This window comes from Artibeus jamaicensis, unplaced genomic scaffold, assembly GCF_021234435.1.
Source record: "Artibeus jamaicensis isolate MK-2021 breed Jamaican fruit bat unplaced genomic scaffold, CSHL_Jam_final contig_797, whole genome shotgun sequence".
Taxonomy (NCBI): domain Eukaryota; kingdom Metazoa; phylum Chordata; class Mammalia; order Chiroptera; family Phyllostomidae; genus Artibeus; species Artibeus jamaicensis.
The window spans coordinates 18951759-18974180 of record NW_026521977.1 but is presented as its reverse complement, the minus strand read 5'-3'; the positions used below and the strand labels follow the sequence as shown (position 1 = coordinate 18974180).

The 22422-nt window shown below is 39.1% G+C and overlaps 1 protein-coding gene across 6 annotated transcripts in view; it reads right to left on the bottom strand.

The window, feature by feature from the left end:
• Nucleotides 1-22422, bottom strand: part of HIPK3 (homeodomain interacting protein kinase 3) — a 91279-nt gene that overhangs the window by 19375 nt on the left and 49482 nt on the right. For all 6 annotated transcript variants that reach the window (XM_037128307.2, XM_037128310.2, XM_037128311.2 and 3 more), the window contains exons 3-4: nucleotides 9857-9980; nucleotides 344-463 (exon numbers count right to left, since the gene is read on the bottom strand). In XM_037128307.2, the coding sequence (XP_036984202.2) occupies nucleotides 344-463; nucleotides 9857-9980 (244 nt within the window). The remainder of the gene's footprint in view (nucleotides 1-343; nucleotides 464-9856; nucleotides 9981-22422) is intronic.

Here is a 22422-nt window from a genome sequence, read left to right as displayed (position 1 = left end):
TTAGTAGTAAGTGGTTAAATTCAGTGCCTGTCCTATAAAGCTTAAAAATGTGGAACTAGACAGAGAAGATGAAACACACAACACAAAAGTAATTATACACATAAAATTTTAAAATCCATTTAACTTGAGTTAATAACTGTTGCCAGGTTAGAGAATGAACTAAATCATTCAAAAAGGGACTTCCTATTTAAAAAGGGGTGGGGGGGAAGGAGAGGGTGTTGAAATGAAAATTCAAAAGAAGAAAAAAGGCAATAAAATTAAATTAAGCATGGAGGATATTATCCATGCAAACGAGGCATCAGAGATAAATGGTTTTCTAAATATATATTTTTAAATAAATTACCTTTAATCTCCAACCAGAATGAGAGATATCTGTTTCTCTGCAAAAAAATCTTGTGGATTTTGTACCCACATTTAACAACTGTTCTCCTGGTAAACCTTGAGTCTGAGATATGTATCGAATCTGAAAAATAATTTACAAAACAGAAGGGTTTATTCTTTCATGCCATAAATATTAACTGAACACATATATATCAGATACTATGCTAGATATTAAGAATTAAATGATATAGTCTGTGCTCTTAAGAAATTCACAGTCCAATGGGGAACACACAAGTCAATCATTATAATGCAATATCATAAGCACCATAATAAACGCATGCTTTACGGAAAGACAGGAAAGGAATACCTAAAATAATTACAGTCACATAATGTTTCAGAAGAGGTGATGCCCAAGTTGGGTCTTAAAGAATAAATAAGAGTTTGTTAGCCCTGTAGGGGAAAACCTAATCTCTTATGTTATGTTAAGGTTATAGTATGAGTTAATATGGGAAATCGGGAGAAAATACCCACACGTTCAAAGACTGGAGACAACAGAGCGTTCACTGAGGGAAAAATGGCAAGAGCTGAAATTGAACCAGAAGGCAAAAAAGGGGCTTATCAGTACATTAAGAAGTTCGGATTTTACTCCAGGAAGTGAGAAACCACTGGTGCTATCTAGGCAGGAGTTAACAAGTCATGTTTTTAACATAATGTCTAAGAATGGTGAGAGGATGAGGCCAGAGGACAGATGACTAGGGCCTGAACTGAAGGACTGAGCTGGGACAGAGAGGAAGGAGTAGATTCGAGAGAGGCAGATCGATAAAGGCTTGGTGAATTATGACTGTGGGGACATTAGAGGGAACACATCTTCGTCACTGGCCTGGGCGAGTCAGGTGAGGAAGAGACAAGGGTGTGGATGAGCACTCTCAGAACAATGAAAAGTTTCAGCCTCGGGGCCTCTGAACTTTTAACTTCCTTACTTTTGGAACGCTCTTTGCCCAGGAATCTGTATGGTTCATCTTTCCCTCCCTTCAGCTCTCAGCTCAAATGTCACTCTATTCTGAGGCCTTCCAAGACCCACCAACAAATAACAGGCTCTCCACAACTTCCTTCCTCTACAACTCCCCTACTCTGTTGTTCTTTTTCTTCACCATGTTTTTTACCAACTGATATTCTGAATGATTACCTTCTATATTTTCTTACCCTACTCCGCATTAGAATGAATGTTAAGTTGCATGAAGGGAAGTACTTTGTTTTGTTTACTTAAATATACACCCATGATAATGGATGATACACACTAGGCCCTCAAATATCCTTTCCCCAATTTAATGGCTGGGCAGCACAGGGAATAAACAGAGGCTTCACTCCTCTAAACTATGTTTGAGAACACAGGGTTCTTATTTTTTATAAAGCTCAAGGACTCTGCTCTATCAACTAATCCATCTTCTCCTGCATCTTTTATTTCTTTGAGATCTTTCTACTCAATTTACAAAAATGTTTAATATTTTCCTTCAAATAGCCCTTTACTGTTTAAAACTCTTTTCTCATTCACTTAAGAGTCCTAATAGTAACCATTATTTTACTTCTCCTGTCAACATACTACAATCTGGATATCACTATTACTCCCATGGTAAGATACTAAGATAAGTAACAGCCTATTAATAATTGACACATTTAATAGTTACATATTAATCCTTATTCTACTGATACGATTAGCTATTACCTTTTTACTTAAAAACTCTGTTCCTTCCATTTCCACAACAGCATTTGTTTCTGCTTCTCTTCCTTATTCCTGAGTCTTTAATTGCCTTCCTCCACTTGTACTTTATATGACATTGTGTTTCAGAGTTTTATACATCATTGTTCCTTCTACAAGCTCCAATGCCCATGGGTTTTACTTCTAATTCTGCACATAAATATTTATCTTTTGCTCTGGACCTGTAGATTCACTAGCTGGCATTTGAGATACCTAAAGTGAGCATATTCTAAACTGATTTTCCATGAAATCTGTTAATCCTCATCTTTTTTCCCCTTTGATGAACAGCAACCCAAACACAAAAATCAGAAGCCTGAAATTTATGACAGACAAGTACCTCTCCCTCATTCTCCTCCCCACAACATCCAAAACCCGAACAATTTTACCTTGTGAGTATTTTTCATAACAGCCCCTCGTCTCCACCCCTATTCCAGGTCTTCTTCAATTCTGAGTTACACAGTTTCACGAGTCTCCTAATCCCTACCTCTGCCTCCCTAATGACCCCATCCACTCACCCCCGGTTTATCGTTCACGTGGCTAATGGCTATTTTGCTAAAAGGCCTATCTGTCACTTACCCTGTAAAAAACCACTTTACTCCCTACAGAATGACTCCAAACTTCTAATCACGGCACACAGGCCCCCAGCTTTGTCTGTCCTGCTCCATCCCTGCTCCTGCACCACACTCAATTCTGTATCAGAGTTTCGCTTTCCTTGATCGCTCTATAACTCCTATTTACGCTCCCCTGTGCAGGCTTGCCCCCCTTCGCCAAACCCACATGACAAACTTTTACTATTCCTTCTTCAAGCCTCAGTGAAGGATTTCTCCTCTGTAAAGCGATGCCTAAGCATCCCAAACAGGGTGGTCACTTTCCTGCTGCGCTGCCGTCACACCTGGAACACATCAATGTCAATGCCTCCATGACACTGCATTACAATTACTTTTTAATGTCTCTTCCCTACTAGACTGTGAGCCTCCTAACAACGGATTCCGTGTTTATCCATATTTGTATCCTCAATTTTATATGAAATAACTAAAATCTCCTCCTTACAAATTAACTTCATTTCATTAAAATGTGGTTCTTTACCCTCACCGCACACTCCCCAATGGCTGAGTCCCTTGTTTCATGGAAACAGAAAATAGAAAAGTACTAAGAGTTCAGTACCTAGATGTCACATCAGTCTCTTAGATGGCAGGAAAGGTGTTCAACAATTCAATTTCAACAAACATACACAAAGCATTATTGTACATGAGATGCTAAAGACATGCAGATGAATAAAATATGGTGCTGATCTTCAAAAGCATATAATTCAGTAGAATAAATATTTAAGCACATACTACACAATTAAGCTAGGAAGTGCCATTATGAAAAAGAAAACAGCCCTGGCTGGTGTGGCTCAGTGGATGGAGCGTCTGCCTGTGAATCAAAGGGTCACAGGTTCAATTCCTAGTCAGGGCACAAGCCTGGGTTGTGGACCAGGTCCCCAACAGGGGGCATGCAAGAGGCAACCACACACTGATGTTTCTCTCCCTCTCCCTCGCCCTCCCTTCCCCTCTCTAAAATAAATAAAACAAAATCCTAAAAAGAAAGCAAAGTGCTAAAAGAGCAGAGAATAGTGTCTAAGAAGCTGGTATGGCACTGAAAACAAAACAAAACAAAATGCACCAAGTGAATTTGTAAGTTTATTTTTTATCACGATGCCTGCCCAATCTTTTGAAGAGAAATTGTTCCATGTATAACCTCTAATACATGAAGGGACCCACCTATTGAGTCCCCTGTCCCCAGTGGGTGAAAGGTAAGAACCTGACTCAGAAGCAATTAATTTACAAATTGGCCTTGTGAACTCAAATAGAAATAACCTAAGCAAGTCAGATTGACAGTATCAGGAATGCGAATAAGAAATACTAATTACTGTTTTAGAATGAGCTGAAGCATGAAAAGGTAGAGCTAGAGTCTGATGGCCATGCTGACCGAAGCAAAGTTAAAAGTGAGTAGAGCCCTGGCCAAGCAGCTCACTTGGTTAGAGTGTCATCACCATAGGCCAAGTTCAATCTCCATTCAAGGCACATTAAAGAAGCAACTTAAATGTATAAATAAGTAGAACAACAAATCGATGTCTGTCTGTTTCTCTCTTTCTCTGTCGCTCCCTCCACCCCACCTCCCTTTTCTCTCTAAAATCAATAAACTTTAAAAAACAGAGGCGAGACCGCCAGTCAAGTTGACAGCATAGGTAAACTGCCTCCTCCAACAGCCACATTACTCCTGGTACTGGCATCCTCCCGTAACCACATCAAAATTACAACTAAGTTACACACCAAGCATCATGCAAAACTACCTGAAATCTGGCTGAATGCAAGGTCTACAACTGGGGGACTAAAGAAGCAGCCACATCAAGACTGGCAGGAGGGCAGAGACGTGGAATGGGCTGGTCCCACAACGACGTGTGGCAGACAAAAATCAAGAGGGGTATCTCGGCTACAGAGGTCCCCCCTTGAGGGGTGAAGGGTCCCAGCCCTACAGTAAACCCCCCAGACCAGAGTTGCCAGGAAGAGAAGTCCCCATACCTTCTGGCTGAGTGAATCTAAAAAGCAGCAAGTGAAAAGAAGTTAAAGGAGCTCCCAAGAGACCGCCAACTGATTTCTCAATAGAACCTTTGCAGGCCAGAGGGGGCTGGCAAGGAATATTCAAAATGAAAAGCAAGGACCTATAACCAAGACTGCTCTACCCAGAAAAGCTCTCTTTTAGAATTGAAAAACATATTAAAGAGTTTAACAGACAAGAAAAAGCTAAGAGAGCCCTGACTGGTGTGGCTCAGTGGAATGAGCGCAGGACTGTAAACCAAAGGTCACAGGTTCGATTCCCACTCAGGGCACATGCCTGGGTTGAGAGCCCGATCCCCAGCATGGGGTGTAGAAGAGGCAACTGCATGTTGATGTTTCTCTTCCTCTTTTCCTCCTTCCCTTCCCCTATCTGTAAAAATAATAAAATCTTTAAAAAAGAAAAAGCTAAAGGATCTAATCACTACCACACCAGTCTTCTTTAAGAAAAAATAAGAATAAAATGGCAATAAATACGTATTATCAACAACTGAATCTAAAAAAATAATAAATGAAGAACGGAAACAGACTCACAGATACACAGACCATTTTGATGGTTGCCAGACGGGAGGGGCACTAGGGGGATGGGTGAAAAAGGTGAAGGTATTAACAACTACAAATTGGTTGTTACAGAATAGTCATGGGGGTGTAAAGTACAGCACAGGGAATATAGTCAATAATATTCTAATAACTATGCATAGTGTCCAGATGGGTACTAGCTTTATTGGGATGACCACTTGGTACGTTATATAATGTCTATTACTGGAGTATATATGTGAAACTAATAAAATAGTGTATATCAACTGTAATTGAAAAAAATTTTAACGACTTAAAAAAAGCTGAAACTGTGAGTGGCAAATTAGAATCAGAACAGATAAAAGCAGTTGAAAAGCATCGATGTCACACTTATGAACTCACACCAGAGTAAAGTTCTACCAATACCTACTAATCCATCTAGTGTTGCTTTGAATTCAAAAGTACCCACAACTCCAGATTTCACAAAATCTAGTCTTTGATTATTTTGACAGTCCACACAGGACTAAATGAACTTGAAACACCCTGAGTAAATCTCTTCCCAATTTAAACACCTGACAAAGTAGAATCCTTTAAAGATTCTCACCATCACCCTGGAGTTGAAATAGTGAAATTAATATTAAGATATTATTTGAAATTACCAAGCATGATAATTTGCATATCAATTCAAACTTTTAGCTGTTCTAGAGAAGATTCTATCTAAACTCCAACAAACACTTGGCAGGATCAAAACTTACCAAGCAAATATTAGCTGTCCATCCATCTATAAAAATAGTTATTTAATTTCCTATCACATTTTCTATATTTCCCTGGTAAATGTAAATTGAATCCAGCACAGAGACCACTAACGAGATAGAGTACATACAATTGAGATAGGAAGGGATCCAAACACAGTACCAATTCACAGGGTAGCATTCTCTAAACACACACAATAAATATGTTTGTATACAAATGAGGACGAAACACATGTATGAGAAAATATAATGTGCCAAATTCTCAACATGTCAGTGTCTAGTTGTAGAATTCAAAATTCAAAGAGAAAACTGCCACGGAGAGCCTTTCAGAGATGATAAAGACGTTTAAAGGGCCAGAACAAAAACCCCGAATGAAGAATTCAAATAATCTAAATATTTCTTCCTGGTGACTCAAATTTGGGTTTTAAGTACATAATAATTATAAGTCTGAAATTAACTCTTTTTCACCTCTTTTGAAAAAAATGGTATTTCATTAGAACGTTAGATAAAGGTTAGACATAAGAAATATCAACAATATGGTTTTCTTATTTCTAAAACAGAAGCAATAGTACAGTAGTACATACCTCATAGGGTTATTCTGAGCATTAAATGAGTTAATGTAAAGTGTCAAGAACAATTCCATAAAGCGCTCAGTGTCGACTGGTAATATTAATATCACCCACTGTACTGCCACTGCAGGCAAAAAACTATGTAAATATATGCCTGAAACCTACATGGCCCTATGAAGCAACTCCACTCAAATATGTATTTTTAAAAGCATAAGTTAATAATATAAAATAAAGTAAAAGAAATAAAATGAAATAAATAAAACAAAGCAAAACAAAACAAAACAGTGACCACAGCCCAATTGGCTGGCTATTCAAGTGTTTCAGGGCAGCTGATGACTTAATAGGAACCGATAAGAGAGGGGGCAAACCCTACGGATGGCCCTTTCACATCCTAATTAGACAGAAAGTGTATGAAATCCAACCACATTAATAAATACAGTTAAAAACAACCAGAATAGGTGAATATTTTAATAGATGCAAAAAAGGATTGGAGAGTGCAAAACCAAATCAGATTTTCTTTTTAAACCCTGAAAATTAGAAATAGAAAGGTGCTGCTCCCTTATCCTGAAAATAGATACTCATCAAAGCCTATGTAGTAAACATCATATTTGAAAAGAAGTAATAAAGTCTAAAATTGGAACAAAAATGAGAATATTCACAGCCTTGCTCCTATTCATTTGCATTCATATATTTTAGAAAATAACTTTTAAAATACTGAATTGATAACTGTGCAACTATCAATGCTACATGTTCACAATTTTTTTCAATTATTATTTTGTTTATCTATCTTTGGGGGGGGAAGAGAGAGGAAGAGAAATATCAATGTATGGTTGCCTCTCGTGCATCCCCTGCTGGGAACTGGCCTACACCCAGGCATGTGCCCTGACTGGGAATCAAACCACGATCCTCTGGTTCACAGGACTGTGCTCAATCCACTGAGCTACAACAGCCAGGGCACTATAACCCTTTGTAATTAAAGCAATATACATTTCGAAAATACTGTTGATATGGCTCAGATTAACAGTTTAAATGCAATCACGGAATTTAGAAAAACTGAGCAAGTCTTTGTCTTAAATCACCATTGTAACTTTTGACGAGTCATTTCACTTTCCTAGCCCTCAATTCTCTCCTTCATGAAAATGGAAGATGGGGGAGGGTGGGCAGGCCAGGGCAGAACAACGAGGGGGAAAAAGTGGGACAACTACAATTGAATAACAATTAAAAGAAAATTAGAAGGGGCAGTAACTAGAAAATCTGTAAGGCTGTTTTCAGTACTAACATAGCTGTCCAAGAATAAAATTGTGAAGTCCAAATCCAGAGTATAATAACAAATCAACTATAAATTGCCACCAGATGGTGTCCTGTTCCAGAGTAGTATACATGCCATAAATTGTCGTACACAAAGTCAAAGGCATATTTCTAGCATTTGACTGGCACCTCAGTACTTGAGCAGCTAAGAATTCCAGGACTCTCCAACTAAATCACCAACTGTTTCAAAACTACAGGTTAGCACCTGCATCGAGATAGTGGTTGGGTAAAGGCTGAAGATACCAAGTATGTATGGAAATGTCACAGAAACTGTCTCTGTGTAGATGTCTGTGTAACTGTCTCTCCGTAAATGTCTTCTTTTAAGACATATGCGGAATGAAGGAAGGAAGGCAAAGACTACAGTAAACCTGGCCTAAAAAGCTTTATGAGTAGAAAGTCATTTCAAGAAAAGAGATTAACGTTAATTATATCTAATTTAAGAATTAATAGGGGAGGGCTGGGGTGGTGGGAAGGTCTGGGGGAAAGAGGTAGAAAACTGTACTTGAACAATAAAAAAATGTTTAAAAAAAGAATAGTAAATGACTTAGCATCATCTCAGCAACATTTATGTCACCAAATTAGCTACCTCTTGCATCTCTCCCTTTCTTTCCCTTTAAAAAAAAATTTTTTAAGATTTTAAATTTATTTTTAGAAAAAGGGGATGGGAGGGAGAAAGAGAGGGAGAGAAACACCCATATGCAAGAGTAACAACTGACTGCCTCTTGCATGTGCTCGTGCTCTACCGGGGGCCTGGCCCGCAACCCAGGCATGTACCCTGGGGCTGGACATCAACCTAGTGACCTTTCGGCTCACAGGCTAGCACTCAATCCACTGAGCCACACCAACCAGGGCTCATATCCCTCTTGACACAGAATTCTATGCCCTGAAAATCAGAAATAATGCACAACATTTTATTGTTACAATTATGTCATCTATGCTTTAAAATGTTCTATATTCTGCCCTGGCTGGTGTAGTTCAGTGGATTGAGCGTGGGCCTGTGAAGCAAAGGGTTGCCAGTTCAATTCCCAGTCAGGGCACATGCTTGGGTTGCAGGCCAGGTCCCCAGTAGGGGACACATGAGAGGCAACCACACATTGATGTTTCTCTCCCACTCTTTCTCCTTCCCTTCCCTTAAAATAAAAATAAATAAATAAAATATTTTAAAAATTAAAAAAAGTTCTATATTCTGTTTTCATGCCTTAAAGTAGTGTATCTTTTGAATAAAAATCATATTTACCCACTATAAGCCAATTACACAAAGATAAAATATAACGACTTTGTTAATCTTGACTAACATTTTCCACTAAAATGAGCTGAGTATGTATCTAATAAGGAAGATGTTATGAAAACTCTTTCAAATAATAAATGAGTAAGATAACAATTATTCCAAAAGAGAATACTTAAAATCAAGAAAATAGCAAACTACACTGTCTACTAGCTTAGAGAGAGGCTAATGAACATACCTGAAAATTATCATGAAAAGTATCTAAAGAGGTAATTTTCTGAATTCAACTGAGAATCACTTAAATAATGTTAAACTAGACTTTTAGCACTGTTCAAAAACAGCTAAAAATACTAAAGAAAGATCAGGTGACTGAGGTACTTAAGACTAAAAATGGTTGTCAGTTTAAGAACAGTAGTTATATGACCCCTTTTATTCCCTGGAAGAGGCTGACATTTCATCCATCACCAAAGTTTGTCACCCAAGCACAGCACTATTATTTAAATGGAAATAGTCCAGCCATTTATATGTCTGGAGTCTAAAAATAATGCAGAAAAACTTCCCAAGACTTTTTACAAAACTGTTTTTGGGCTGTGGATTATACCTTTATTTATAAAATTTACTTAGTGTTATAAAAATCAAATACAGTTTTGAGATCTTGAATTTAAAATCCACAAGATCTTAGGTCTTGCCATTTTCTTTTTAAAAGATTTTTCACAGATGTATTGTGTACCTAAAGAAAAACACCCCTATTGGTCTATTCTTTCTCTTTACAATCCACCAATTCTACTAGATTATTACAACAGTTCTGTTACCTGGTCATACTCCAAGGCTCCTGGGTAGAGCGGCCACCCAAGGAATAACTCTGCAATCACGCATCCCAAGGACCACATGTCTATGGCTTCACAAAATGGCAACCCCAATATAATCTCTGGAGCTCTGAAATTAAAAAAAAAAATTAGAGTGGCATTTCTTTAAAAGTATCTGATTTCATCTGACATTCTAAAAAATGACCAAAAAAAAAAATCACCTTCTATTTATAGTAACTCTTCATTTTTCAGAACTATTTGAAACCTGGCCATAATCCTGAATTAAGCTTTAAAAGGTGCTGTAAGTACATCACTATGATAAAATCTCTACACGTAATCCTCATACTTCTATTAACATTAAAAAAGGGAAAAAGCATTAGACTTGCTTTTGAGACTACAGCAGATTAGAAGTAACACACTAGAAAAAAACTGGCAAACTATTAAGTACATGCACTATAACATCAAAAGAACTAAAAACCAGACTTAGAAAGATAAAACCAAAACAAAATAAAACCACAAAGGCTAGAAGTGAATATAGACCTAGATAACATTTCAGGACACAATAATAAATATTCATATAATTAGGGCCATTAGTCATTCAAAAGAGACAAGACTAAAAGTTCAATGCATTCTGCTTTAAAGGGCAGAAAAGTAGATGATATATCAAAAATAGTTCAAAAGCATTTCAGCACTTAAAGAGTTTGATAATTTGGAAGATGAATTCCATTAAAGATATTCCCAGATAAATTATGATGCTATTTCACATGGTTTTCCCATGAGAAGGTCGAGATTCCAGGATTCTCGGCAGAATTATAATCCACTGAATAAACATGGTACAAAAGAAAACAGAGATCTTATTTTTGCTAACTACTGTGTATGCAGAACCTAGCAAAGAATATGCATTCAGTAAATATTTCTCAAATAAGTCATTCCAACACGGGTTGGGTCACACAAAGGAAAGCATCTGAGTAAAGTCTGGGTTTGCATCAGGTCTTAAAGAATAGAAGTCTAGGCAGAAAGAAAGCGAGGTGGGCACAAGAGTTTACAAAGTGTGTATTGACCCATACTTAAGTTCGAAGCAAAAGGGCAGTTAGTTTCAAAAGTATAGAGTAAAATGGGATTCATTAATGATAGTTAATCATGCACTAACTAGAATACTAAAGAATTATTAAGACTAATGGGGCTGTAGCTGTGTGTGTAAAAGTTTTATGATTATTTTGGAATTTGAAATACACTATTTAGAAAACTTCAACATCACATTTGGCAATGAAAGAAAAGTAACATAATAATGGTTCCCAAAATATACAATTTAAAGAGACTGAAATTATCTGAAATTTGGTTAATAGCAAGAAAAAAGATTCCATCAATTAAACAAGAGCAATGCATTACTTCTGCCATTTGCTACCATTTAATAAATAAGCCAAGTTTCTAACTGACGGTGACATTAATATGGAGATATCTTTTCAAAATCTTGACCAGGAATTGCCAAAACCCGCTTCAAACATAAAACCTAATATACAAAAGTTATAGTCATGCTCTGACCAGTGTGGCTCAGTGGGTTGGGCATCATCTCACAAAACAAAAGGTCACCAGTTTGATTCCCAGTTAACACACGTGCCTGAGTTGCAGGTCTGGTCCCCAGTTGGGGCATGTACAAGAGGCAGTGATTCTCTCCCTCTCTTTTTCCCTCCCTTTCCCTCTACCAAAATAAATTTTCAAAATAATTTTAAAATATTATATTCATGGAAGCAAATTCAAATTTCTCATTTTAAAATATGAAAAATTTCAACTGGCAGTTTTATGCAATTTTATTATATATTATTGTCCATTTGGATCCTGTGCAAAGCAGATCAGATATGCCACAAACTTCTCAGGGAAGATGCCTGTGAAGTACACAGGAAGAGGAAGCAGGAGTAAGTGAAGACTGCTCAGACCTTGAGTAGTTCTGATACCTGCAGAAGATGAGTTGGGTAGAAAAAACCTCCAACTGTAGAGAAGAAAGTCTGGCTGGACCAATGGGAAGCCGCCCCCCCCCGCAAACACACACCAAGCCAGCCCACCCACTGTGACAGCTACTGGCTGAGAGCAGCCCACAGAAAGTGCAGCTTCTGCCCCCCACACACAGCTGAAGGTGCAACCGCTGGAAGGTCTCAGTCAACTGTGCTCCCCAAAGAGGTTTTCTTGAAGGGGAATCTGGGGGGCACAATTCCACGGCTGCCACAACCATGTTCCCAAAATCTTTTGTATCATATTCTATAATACATATATATCATAAAGAAAATGCAATAAATTTCTTTATTAAGTCCCATTCAAATGTGTCCAAACTCTCTCCAGTTTACCCTAGTATGCCACAACATATTATCATTTTCTGTGTGTACTACTACATGGAAAAGTTTGGGAAACAATACCTTAAAGTCCTTATAATCTGTATCAGCAATTTTTGACTGGTGTGCCATAAAAGTTTTTAAAACATGCATGACCTGACCATTTGGTCAAGGGCACTGACTGACCTCTTCCTTAGATTGTCAAATAAAAAACTGAAAACAGCCAAAACAACAATAGCCACGTGGTGTGAATTAATCAAAATTTTGCCTGTTTTTTGGTCAGGTGTTGTATCACAGAATTTTAGTAAGTTTATGTGGGCCATGAGATGAAAAAGGTTGAAAATTGCTGATATACATGACACTCAGGGATGTCAGAGTTCTACCAGCCAGTCTCACAATCAAATACACTCTAAAAATTAAGACTACATAAAAGAATGCTGTATCCATCTGTCAGTAAGGAATAAACCTTACTTTTTTAGCTATATCTAATTGGTTTTCAAATTCTTCCCCTGGGCTAAATATACTTTCGTATAAAGATGATCATAGCAGGGATTCTGATACGTGAACCACTCTTAACATAGATCTTGTGTTCTACTCCTAAAGCGAGTTCTTTCACCTGGTTTTTAGTCAGCCTTAACTCCCTTCTAAGCAGTGCGAAGACTATAGCAGGGAACAGACATCATTTGTACATCTGCAGAACAGGCAAGGCACACAGTAGACACGTTTACTGAATGGAGAGTGTGAAGAAATCTGCCGTTTGTTACTCTACCACAATTAGAAGGCAAGTGTCAAAACCACAAACAAAAATTTAGATCATATGTTAACAAAGGCGATCTCTACCTTAAATGCTATGTTTCTTTCTTTCTTTTTGCCATGTGCTTTTCATCAAATTTATCATTATTCATTAAGACCAAATCCTTTCTCCTTCTTCAAAACCTGATATATAAAGTGGGTAAGCTGAAAAAAAATTTTTAAGTGGGCAAGATGGCTTATAAGGGGCTTTTGCTAGATACCAAAAGAGAAGGGTGGCAGCAGGTGCTTCCAATAAGACCACAGTGAAGTGTTGTCATTCAGAAAAGAAGATGACTATTAATGAAACATTTTGTTTTCTTTTATATCATTTCATTTTTACAAGTTGAAAATTCAACTACTGACAGAAGAAACCTAGCCTTGTTAGAAAAGGGGATATCTCAGTTCAGGATATTTGTGGTCTTTGTGACTTGCTTCTTTCTCTTGGCATGTTTTCAAAGTTCAAACACATCGCAGCATGTATCAATACTTCATTAACTTTTATTGCTGCATAGTATTCCACTGTATGGATATACCACATTTACTTATCCATTCACCTGGTGATGGGCATTTAGGTTGTTTCCAATTCTCGGTTATCATGAAAAATGAGAAATTAAGAGAGGCCAGGTCAGGTCACGAGTCTACTGAGCAAGAATATACTCCAGTGCTGAAGAAAGTCAAGAGCAGAGAGTGGTCTAGTCACCAAAAACAAGTAGGCACTGCTTCAGACAGAACTAGCCAGTACAGAGAGGAAAATGCCTTTGATGGAACATACAGTATATGCAAAAAGAAAATGAGGGCACTAGTGTTGAAGAAACTACTGATTTTTCTACTTTGTTCAGTGAAGCAGACTTTATGACTCAGTTGATCTAATGAAGGTATACCCCTTTATCAATCCTCTAGGGCACTAAAATTAAAAAAGAACCCTTGGCCCATATACTGGCAATCCAATATATTAGTAAAAAAAGAGCATGGATCAGCGATGGAATTCCCTTTGGGTAAATTTCATAAGGACTTCTTTATGCTAAACTGGTACTAAAGAATTGGGAATTATGCAAATTTTGGAGTCTGGTAAGGAAGCACTGATTTCTTTCCTTTTTTAAAGACTTTATTTATTTATCTTGAGGGGAAGAAAAGGAGAGAGGGAGAGAAACATCAATGTCTGGCTGCCTCTTGTGCGTCCCCTGCTGGGAACTGGCCTGAAACCCAGGCATGTGCCCTGACTGGGAATCGAACTGCAATCCTTTGGTTCTCAGACCCACGCTCAATCCACTGAGCTACACCAACCAGGGTGGTAGCACTGATTTCAAATAAGGAAAACCACCTAAAGAGAGCTAGATTTTGAAACAAGAGTTGATACCTAGCTCTCTCTAACCACAAGTATTTACCTGAGCCTTAGCATCTTCATTTTTTAAAACGGGGCTTTAATTATCTTACATAGTCCAAAGGTTGTCTACAGGGCTAAGAGAATGTATGTAAAATGTAAAATAGTACTGTGTATATGCATTCCCCTATTTTATTCATGCTCCCACTTTCCTAATTCACACTTCTCTTCTCAAACCACCACTTCCTCCCCATCAACATTCCTGATTGTTTTATCTACATTCTACTTTACTGGGGGGGCGGGGGAGAGAAAGATGGCATTTGAAAGAAACTTCTCCATTTTCAGTACCACAGGTACTAGCCCACTTGCCCCAGACGGTGTTTCTATCTAAGGCATCCATGTTCCCTTAATGAAGTATACCCCCAATTTCCCACTCTCTCATCAATACCTCTCTACACACAGAACACTCCCGCATCTGCCACCTTGAAAAAAACCTCTTGTGTATATACCCTTCTTCAGCCATAACCCTTTCCCTATATCCTTCACAGCAGTCCTTTCTGAAAGGACTGTTTACAAAAGACACCTCCACTTCTGCCTCTAACTTTAACTCACTCAAAGCAGGCTTTCATCACCCCACCATTCCACCAAAATAGCTCTCACCGAGGTCACCAGCAGCCACTGCATTGACACGTCGTCAATCGGACTTGCAGCACTGACCTGGCTGATTCTTCTCTCCTGCTTGAATACTGCACCTACCTTCCGGGACACCACTCTTCTCCTCTTTGCCTCACTACCCCTCGCCCCTCAAATTCCTTTCCAGCTCCATCTCATTGCCATAACCTTTCAATTCTGGAGAATCCCCAGGCTCAGTCTTTGGAAATCTATCATCTCTATGTACATTCACTTCCCTTAGGTGATCTTATCCACTCACAGTTTTAAATACATACCACCTCCATTCATAAGATTCTCCTATGTGTATTTTCAACTCAGACTGCTCTCCTTAACTCCAGACTTAGGTACCCATCTACCTACTCAACATCGCTTCTTGAGTATCTATTAGATGTCTCAAATTGATCATGTTCAAAGAGAACTCCTATTTCCCAATTTTCCTCCCCTAGCCTTCCCCATCACAGGAAATGCCAACTCTATCCTCCTTTCTTAGGCCCATGACTTGCGAGAATCAAATTTGACTCTTCTCTGACTTCCCACATCTGTCAACAAAGCCCACTGACTCTGTCTTTAAAACAGATTCAGAATTTGATCACTTTGTTCTACCTTTACTGCTACCACCCTAGTCCAAGCCACCATCATCTCTCATCTGAATTACTGCGATTCTGTTTTGGAAGAATAATTTTGCCAGTTTTTTTTCCCTAAAATTCATCTCATATTTTTTTAAATGTAAGCCATGCTGATTCACTTCAGAAATGTTATTTGAGCCCTGGCTGGTGTGGCTCAGCGGATTCAGTGCAGGCCTGAGAACCAAAGGGTCGCCAGTTCGATTCCCAGTCAGGGCACATGTCTGGGTTGTGGGCCAGACCCCCAGTTGGAGGTGTGTGAGAGGTAATCACACATTGATGTTTCTCTCCCTCTCTCTCTCCCTCCCCCTCTTTCTAAAAATAAAATAAAATCTTAAAAATCAAGAGAAATATTTGAGAAATACCAAATAAAATGCAAATTGTTCTAAATAAAATAAACACTTTATAAATATTAATCCATTTGATATTCATAACAATTCTTTTAATAATAAAGAAACAGATACAAGGGCAAGTACTTGTCTACAAGTCACAAAGCAAGTACCAGGTCCAGCTGGGATACAAAGCCAGTTCTTACAGCTTCCAAATTTATGCTCATCTACTGCACTTTACAGTAATTCCTAGAATTACTAAAACTATCAGACTTTTACTGAAAGTTCTCCCGCCTGAATGCTATACTTATTATTGTGTTCTTCTTTTACTCTTTAAACACATTGAGAACTTCTGCCAAGATGGAGGTATAGGTGGAAACATTGTGCCTTCTTGCACAACAGTTTTAGTAACAAAAATGCAGCCAAACCACAGAAAACTGAACTATACAGAAGTCTGACAACAATGAACTGTTCAGCCAGACCGGTAAGAGGGGCAGAGCCAGCAGCAGAACAGGGTTGGGCAGGAAAGATCCACCGGACCAACCCAGGCACGCGACCCAGGCGCACAGGCAGCCGTGGTGGATCCCAGGTGTGGAGTAGCAACGGGCGGACCCACTGAGGGCGCAAGACAACAGGCTGACCATGGTCACACATTTGTGAGCACAGATAAACCAGCGAAGGAGTGAGCAGTGAGACAGACCGCACAGGCCCCAGCTGCGGGAAGCAGCAGAGGGGACCACCATTGTCCCACTCTGACCCCGCCCCCACATACAGTGTCACAACCTAGCAACCCGGGTGGCCCCGCTCTGGTGAACACCTAAGGCTCTGTTCCTCATACATAACATGCGCGAACAGACCAAAACATGGCTCAAGAAGAACTCAAAGCCCCAGAGCCAAAAATCTAAGTGACGAAGAAACAGCCAAACTTTCAGATGCACAGTTCAAAACACTGGTGATCAGGATGCTCACAGAACTGGTTGATTTTAGTCACAAATTAGAGGAACAAATGAAGGCTAAACTAATGGAAATGAAGGGAAGTGCACAGGAAACCAATAGTGATGGAAAAGAAACTGGGACTCAAATCAAGGGAGTGGACCAGAAGAAAGAAAAAAATGACCAAACAGAAAAGGATGAAGAAACAAGAATTCAAAAAAATGAGGAGAGGCTAAGGAACCTCTAAGACATCTTTAAACATTCCAACATCCGAATTATAGGGGTACCAGAAGGGGAAGAGAAAGAGCAAGTGGAAAACTTAATTGAACAAATAATAAAAGAGAACTCCCCCAATCTGGCAAAGGCAATAGAATTCCAGGAAATCCAGGAAGCTCAGAGAGTCCCAAAGAAGTTGGACCCAAGAAGGAACACACCAAGGCACATCACCATTACATTAGCCAAGATTAAAATGAAGGAGAGAATCCTAGAAGCAGCAAGAGATAAGGGGACAGTCACCCACAAAGGAGTCCCCATCAGACTGTCAGCAGATTTCTCAAAAGAGATCTCACAGGCAAGAAGGGGCTGGAAAGAGGTATTCCAAGTCATGAAATCCAAAGACCTACAACCAAGATTGATCTATCCAGCAAAGCTTTCATTTAGAATGGAAGGGCAGATAAAGTGCTTCTCAGATAAGATCAAGTTCAAGGAGTTCATTATCACCAAGCCCTTATTATATGAAATGTTAAAGGGACTTATCTAAGAAAAAGATAAAAAAGATGAATAGTGAAAGGACAGCAAACTCAGTTATTAAGAACCACAGCTAAAACAAAAGCAAACTAAGAGGACAGGTAGATCAGGAGCAGAACCATAGAAATGAAGATCACATGGAGGGTTAGCAACAGGGGAGTGGGAGAAGGAGAAGGGGGGGAGAAGGTACAGAAAATAAGTAGCATAGATGGTAGGTAGAAAATAGACAGGGCGGAGGGCAAGAATAGTAGGGGAAATATAGAATCTAAAGAACTTGAGACACGTGGTCATAAACTAAAGAGGGGGGATGGTGGGGAAGGTGTGTGCAGGGTGGAGGGGAATGAAGGAGGGAAATAGAACTGTAATGGCATAATCAATAAAATATATAATTTTAAAAATTAATAAAAATAAACACATCAACTTTGGTTTTAAGACTAACCAGGAAATTTGAAATCGTTATAAATACACTTAGATTAAAAGAACCGTAGTTGACATTTTACTAAGTCATTTTCCTCATCTTTAAGCATTTACTCATCTTAACCATAAATAATCTTTCATATTAAATACACAGACATCTGCTGGATACCTCTTAGTTAAAATAAGGCTCTTATTTTGGCAGTTACTCTGCTCCTAAAGATGACTGTGTAAGATCCTTTTACATGAGACAATTAGGAAATGAGCTCAACAGTGGATGTGACCGTCCACTAGTCAGTCCACAGGTCTGATTCCTTGTAAACACCAACATCATGCACTTAACATATTCTAACAAATCATAACCCCATAATTAGCAAAAGACAGCAAAACCTACAGTGATTATAAAATGCAGATACCAGTAAACATGTGTTTGTATAAGCACAGCAAGTCTTGAAAAAAATACATACCCAAATTTTATGGACAATTATCTCTGAGTAATCAACTTAACAAAAAGGAGGGGAAAATACGCGTTTTCACAACATCTGTTTGTAAAACAAACATCTTATACTGTTTAATAAAAGATTATTGTTTAAAAAGTGTCAATCATCTACATTTTTTTAAAATTTCACATTTTTTTCTAATATTTTTGTCATCAAATTAGACCAAATCACCAGGGTTAGGTGACTTATCTTTATTTCCTTTCATTATAAGGAAGATCTTTCTAGTAAGAATTATTTTTTATTTTATCTTTAGAGAGAGAGGAAGGGGGGGGAGAAACATCAATATGAGAGAGAAATATCTATTGGTTGCCTCTTGTACACACCCAGACCGCCCAAACTCACAACTCGGACATGAGCCCTGACTGAGAATCAAACCAGCAACCTTTCTCTTGGTGAGACTACACCCAACCAATGAGCCACACCAGTCAGGGCGACAGTAAGAATTTTGGATACTGGAATGCACTGCCTCAGGAGGGAAGGAATACTGGAGGTCTCCCCGCTCAGAGGCCCTATCACCACATGTAGATGATACTATGAAAAAGACTCTTCTAAGCAAAACAGGGCAACTTACACTAAAGGACTTCCAAGAATCCTTCCAAATGATAATACAACTAAAATGTATATTAAAGAACATTTTGACAACTTTAACAGAAGAGTGGTAGTTAAAATAAACTAACTAGATTTCTAATCAAGATGGCCACATAGGCAGACATGGCTTGCCTCTTAACACAACCACATCAAAATTTACAACTGAAATACAGAACAAATATCACTCAGAACCATCAGAAATTGAGTTGAATGGAAGTCTGAAACTACAGAATTCAAGAAACCACATCCCTCCAGGCTGGCAGGAAGGGTGCAGTAGTGGAACAGGCTAGTCCCATACCCACGTGTAGTAGATAAAAATTCAGGAGAGATATCTTGGGAGCAAGGATTCCCAGCCCCACACCGGGACCCCAGCCCAGTGTTCCAAGTGCCAGAACAGTAGTCCTCACAACTTCTGGCTACAAAAACCAGCATGGATTGAATTCATGGAAGAAACTTCCGGAGGCCCAAGCAGTTCCTCATAAAGAACCCACACACAGACCCACCTGCTCACACTCACTTCCTCTGATCTCCAGCACCAGGGTGGCAGCTTGAAGGGCATGAGTAGCATAGTGAGATAGGCTGAAGTGTCTGGCATCGGGGGAAGCAGAGGCCAATGTCCCTTTTCTAAGCCCTCTTCCCACAGAGCCAGCAGGCTAGTGCCATATCTGAGACTCCATCAACCTGGCTAACACTGTTTGACCCACCTTACAGATCCTCAGAGACTCTGCCCCACCTAACTTACCAGCCCACCCAAGCTGCTTTGCCATATGAATGCCTGGTCTTGGCTCATGCTTCACAACTTCCTAATTTCTATCAAACAACCAACAGCTGGCTTCAGTGAGCCCCAAGCCCAGCACTAGCAGTAGTCAACCTAGATTCACAGCTTGGCTTTCCCTTGGAAGCTCCAAACCCAGCCCAAGTAGCAGCCATCTCAGACTGCTTTATAACCCAGCAGGGTGGCCCCAGGCAAAACGCAGGTGGTGTAGACCTTGGCCTGCACCAACCCAGAAAACCACAGGGCCAGCATACCCAGTGGACAGCTACAGACCATGTCAGAGCACTACCACCCTGGCCCCTGCATAGATGATCCTCCACAGAGGGTGGAGGTTGATGGTAAGAGGTCACAGCCAGTCAGGCAGCACATTAACCTGGGTAAATCCCTTCCATTGATCTGTTAACATCAACCAAGTCTTAACTACAAAAGGAGGGTGTATTCAGCCTACACAAAGGGTGCACCTCAAGTACCCAGCTTAGGTGATAGGGGAGGCTGTGCCACTGGACCCTACAGGACACCTACTACATTAAGTCACACTTCCAAGACATGGTGTCAAAGCAGCTCCACCAAATACACGGACACAAACACAAGGAGGCTGCCAAAACAAGGAGACAAAGAAACATGGCCCAAATGAAAGAATAGATCAAAAGGTCAGAAAAAGGGCTAAACAAAATAAAGATGAGCAGCAATCCATCAGATGCAGAGTTCAAAGATGGTTGGTTGGTTGGTTACAAGGATGCTCAAAGAACTTAGTGAGGACCTCAAGGCATACAAAAAATCTAGTCAGAAATGAAGGATATACTAACTGAAATAAAGAGCGATATACAGGGAAACATGAGAAGACTGGATGAAGCCGAGAATCAAATCAAAGATTTGGAACACGAGGAAAAGAAACAAACAAACAATAAGAACAACAAGAAAAAAAAGGATCCAGCCCTGGCTGGTGTAGCTCACTGGATTGAGCATGGGCCTGTGAACCAAAGGATCATGGTTCGATTCCCAGTCAGGGCACATGCCTGGGTTGCAGGCCAGTTCCCAGCGGGGGACGAACGGGAGGCAACCATACATTGATACTTCTCTCCCTCTCTCCTTCCCTTCCCGTCTAAAGATAAATTTTTTTTAAAGGATCCAAAAAAATGAGGATAGTATAAGCAACCTCTGGAACAACTTCAAGAAGTCTAACATGTACATCATAGGAGTGCAAGAAGAAGAAAAGAAAGAACAAGGAATTGGAAATCTATTTGAAAAAAATAATAAAAGAAAACTTCCTTAATTTGGTGAAGGAAACAGACATGCAAGTCCAGGAAGCACAGAGAATCCCAAACAAGATGGATGCACAGAGTTCCCCCCTAAGACACATCGTAATTAAAATGCCAAAGGTTAAAGATAAAGAGAGAATCTTAAAAGCAGCAGAGAAAAGAAGTTAGTTATTACAGGGGAGTTCCTCTAAGACTGTCAGCTGATTTCTCAAAAGAAACACTGCAGGTTAGAAGGGTGTGGCAAGAAATACTTAAAGTCATGAAAAGCAGGGACCTATAGCCAAGACTGCTCTACCCAGCAAAGCTATCATTTAGAATTGAAGGGCAGATAAAGAGCTTCCCAGACAAGAAAAAACTAAAGGAGTTAATCATTACCAAACCACTATTACATGAAATGTTAAAGGAACTTACTTAAGAAAAAGATCAAAACTATGAATAATAATGTGGCAATAAATACATATCTATCAACAATTGAATCTAAAAAGCAAACTAAGCAAACAACAACTGAGAAGCATGGATACAGAGAGTATTTTGATGGCTGCTAGATGGGAGGGACGTGTGGGGGTAAAGAGTGAAGTAGTGAGGGGATTAAAAAGAACAAATAGGTAGTTACAGAACAGCCATGAAGATGTTAAGGACACTATAGGAAATGGAGTAGACAAAGAACTCAACAGCATGACCCATGGACATGCACAATGGTGGGGAGATTGCCTGGGTGGGTGGTGCTGGGTGCAGGGGAGCAGAGGTGGAAAAATCAGGACAACTATAACAGTATAGTCAATAAAATATAATTTAAAAAATAAATACAATATACTAACGAGTTTAGTTCCAGCTTAATCATCCCTCTTTTCAACATCCTGCAGAATGCTGCTTTTTAAAAACAACAAACAAAACTTCAACACAATCTTAGAAAGGAAAATTGATATCACAGATTTCAAAAAAGATAACCAACTATTTCTAAAAATATTTCTAGAAACATTTTTGTTTTTAAAATTATGAATGTTTTTAATGTGATAAGAAGTGTGTTGCTTTAGGCAATAGCATCACTACAAAACACTGAATATTCATACAGATTGTATCTTTATGATTGTTACTGCAACTCAACTACTCAATAACATGTTGAAATGTAATCAAAGTACAGGCTCTTAGAATAGACACTCATTCAAATGTAGCCTGAGTCAGAGGCTTAAAATATCCCAATTAAAAATATCCTTATGGCAAGGCCACTTAATCTTGTGAGTATGTGGGACAATGATCCAGATCAAAGCACGGAGTACAAAGGACAGCAGTAACAA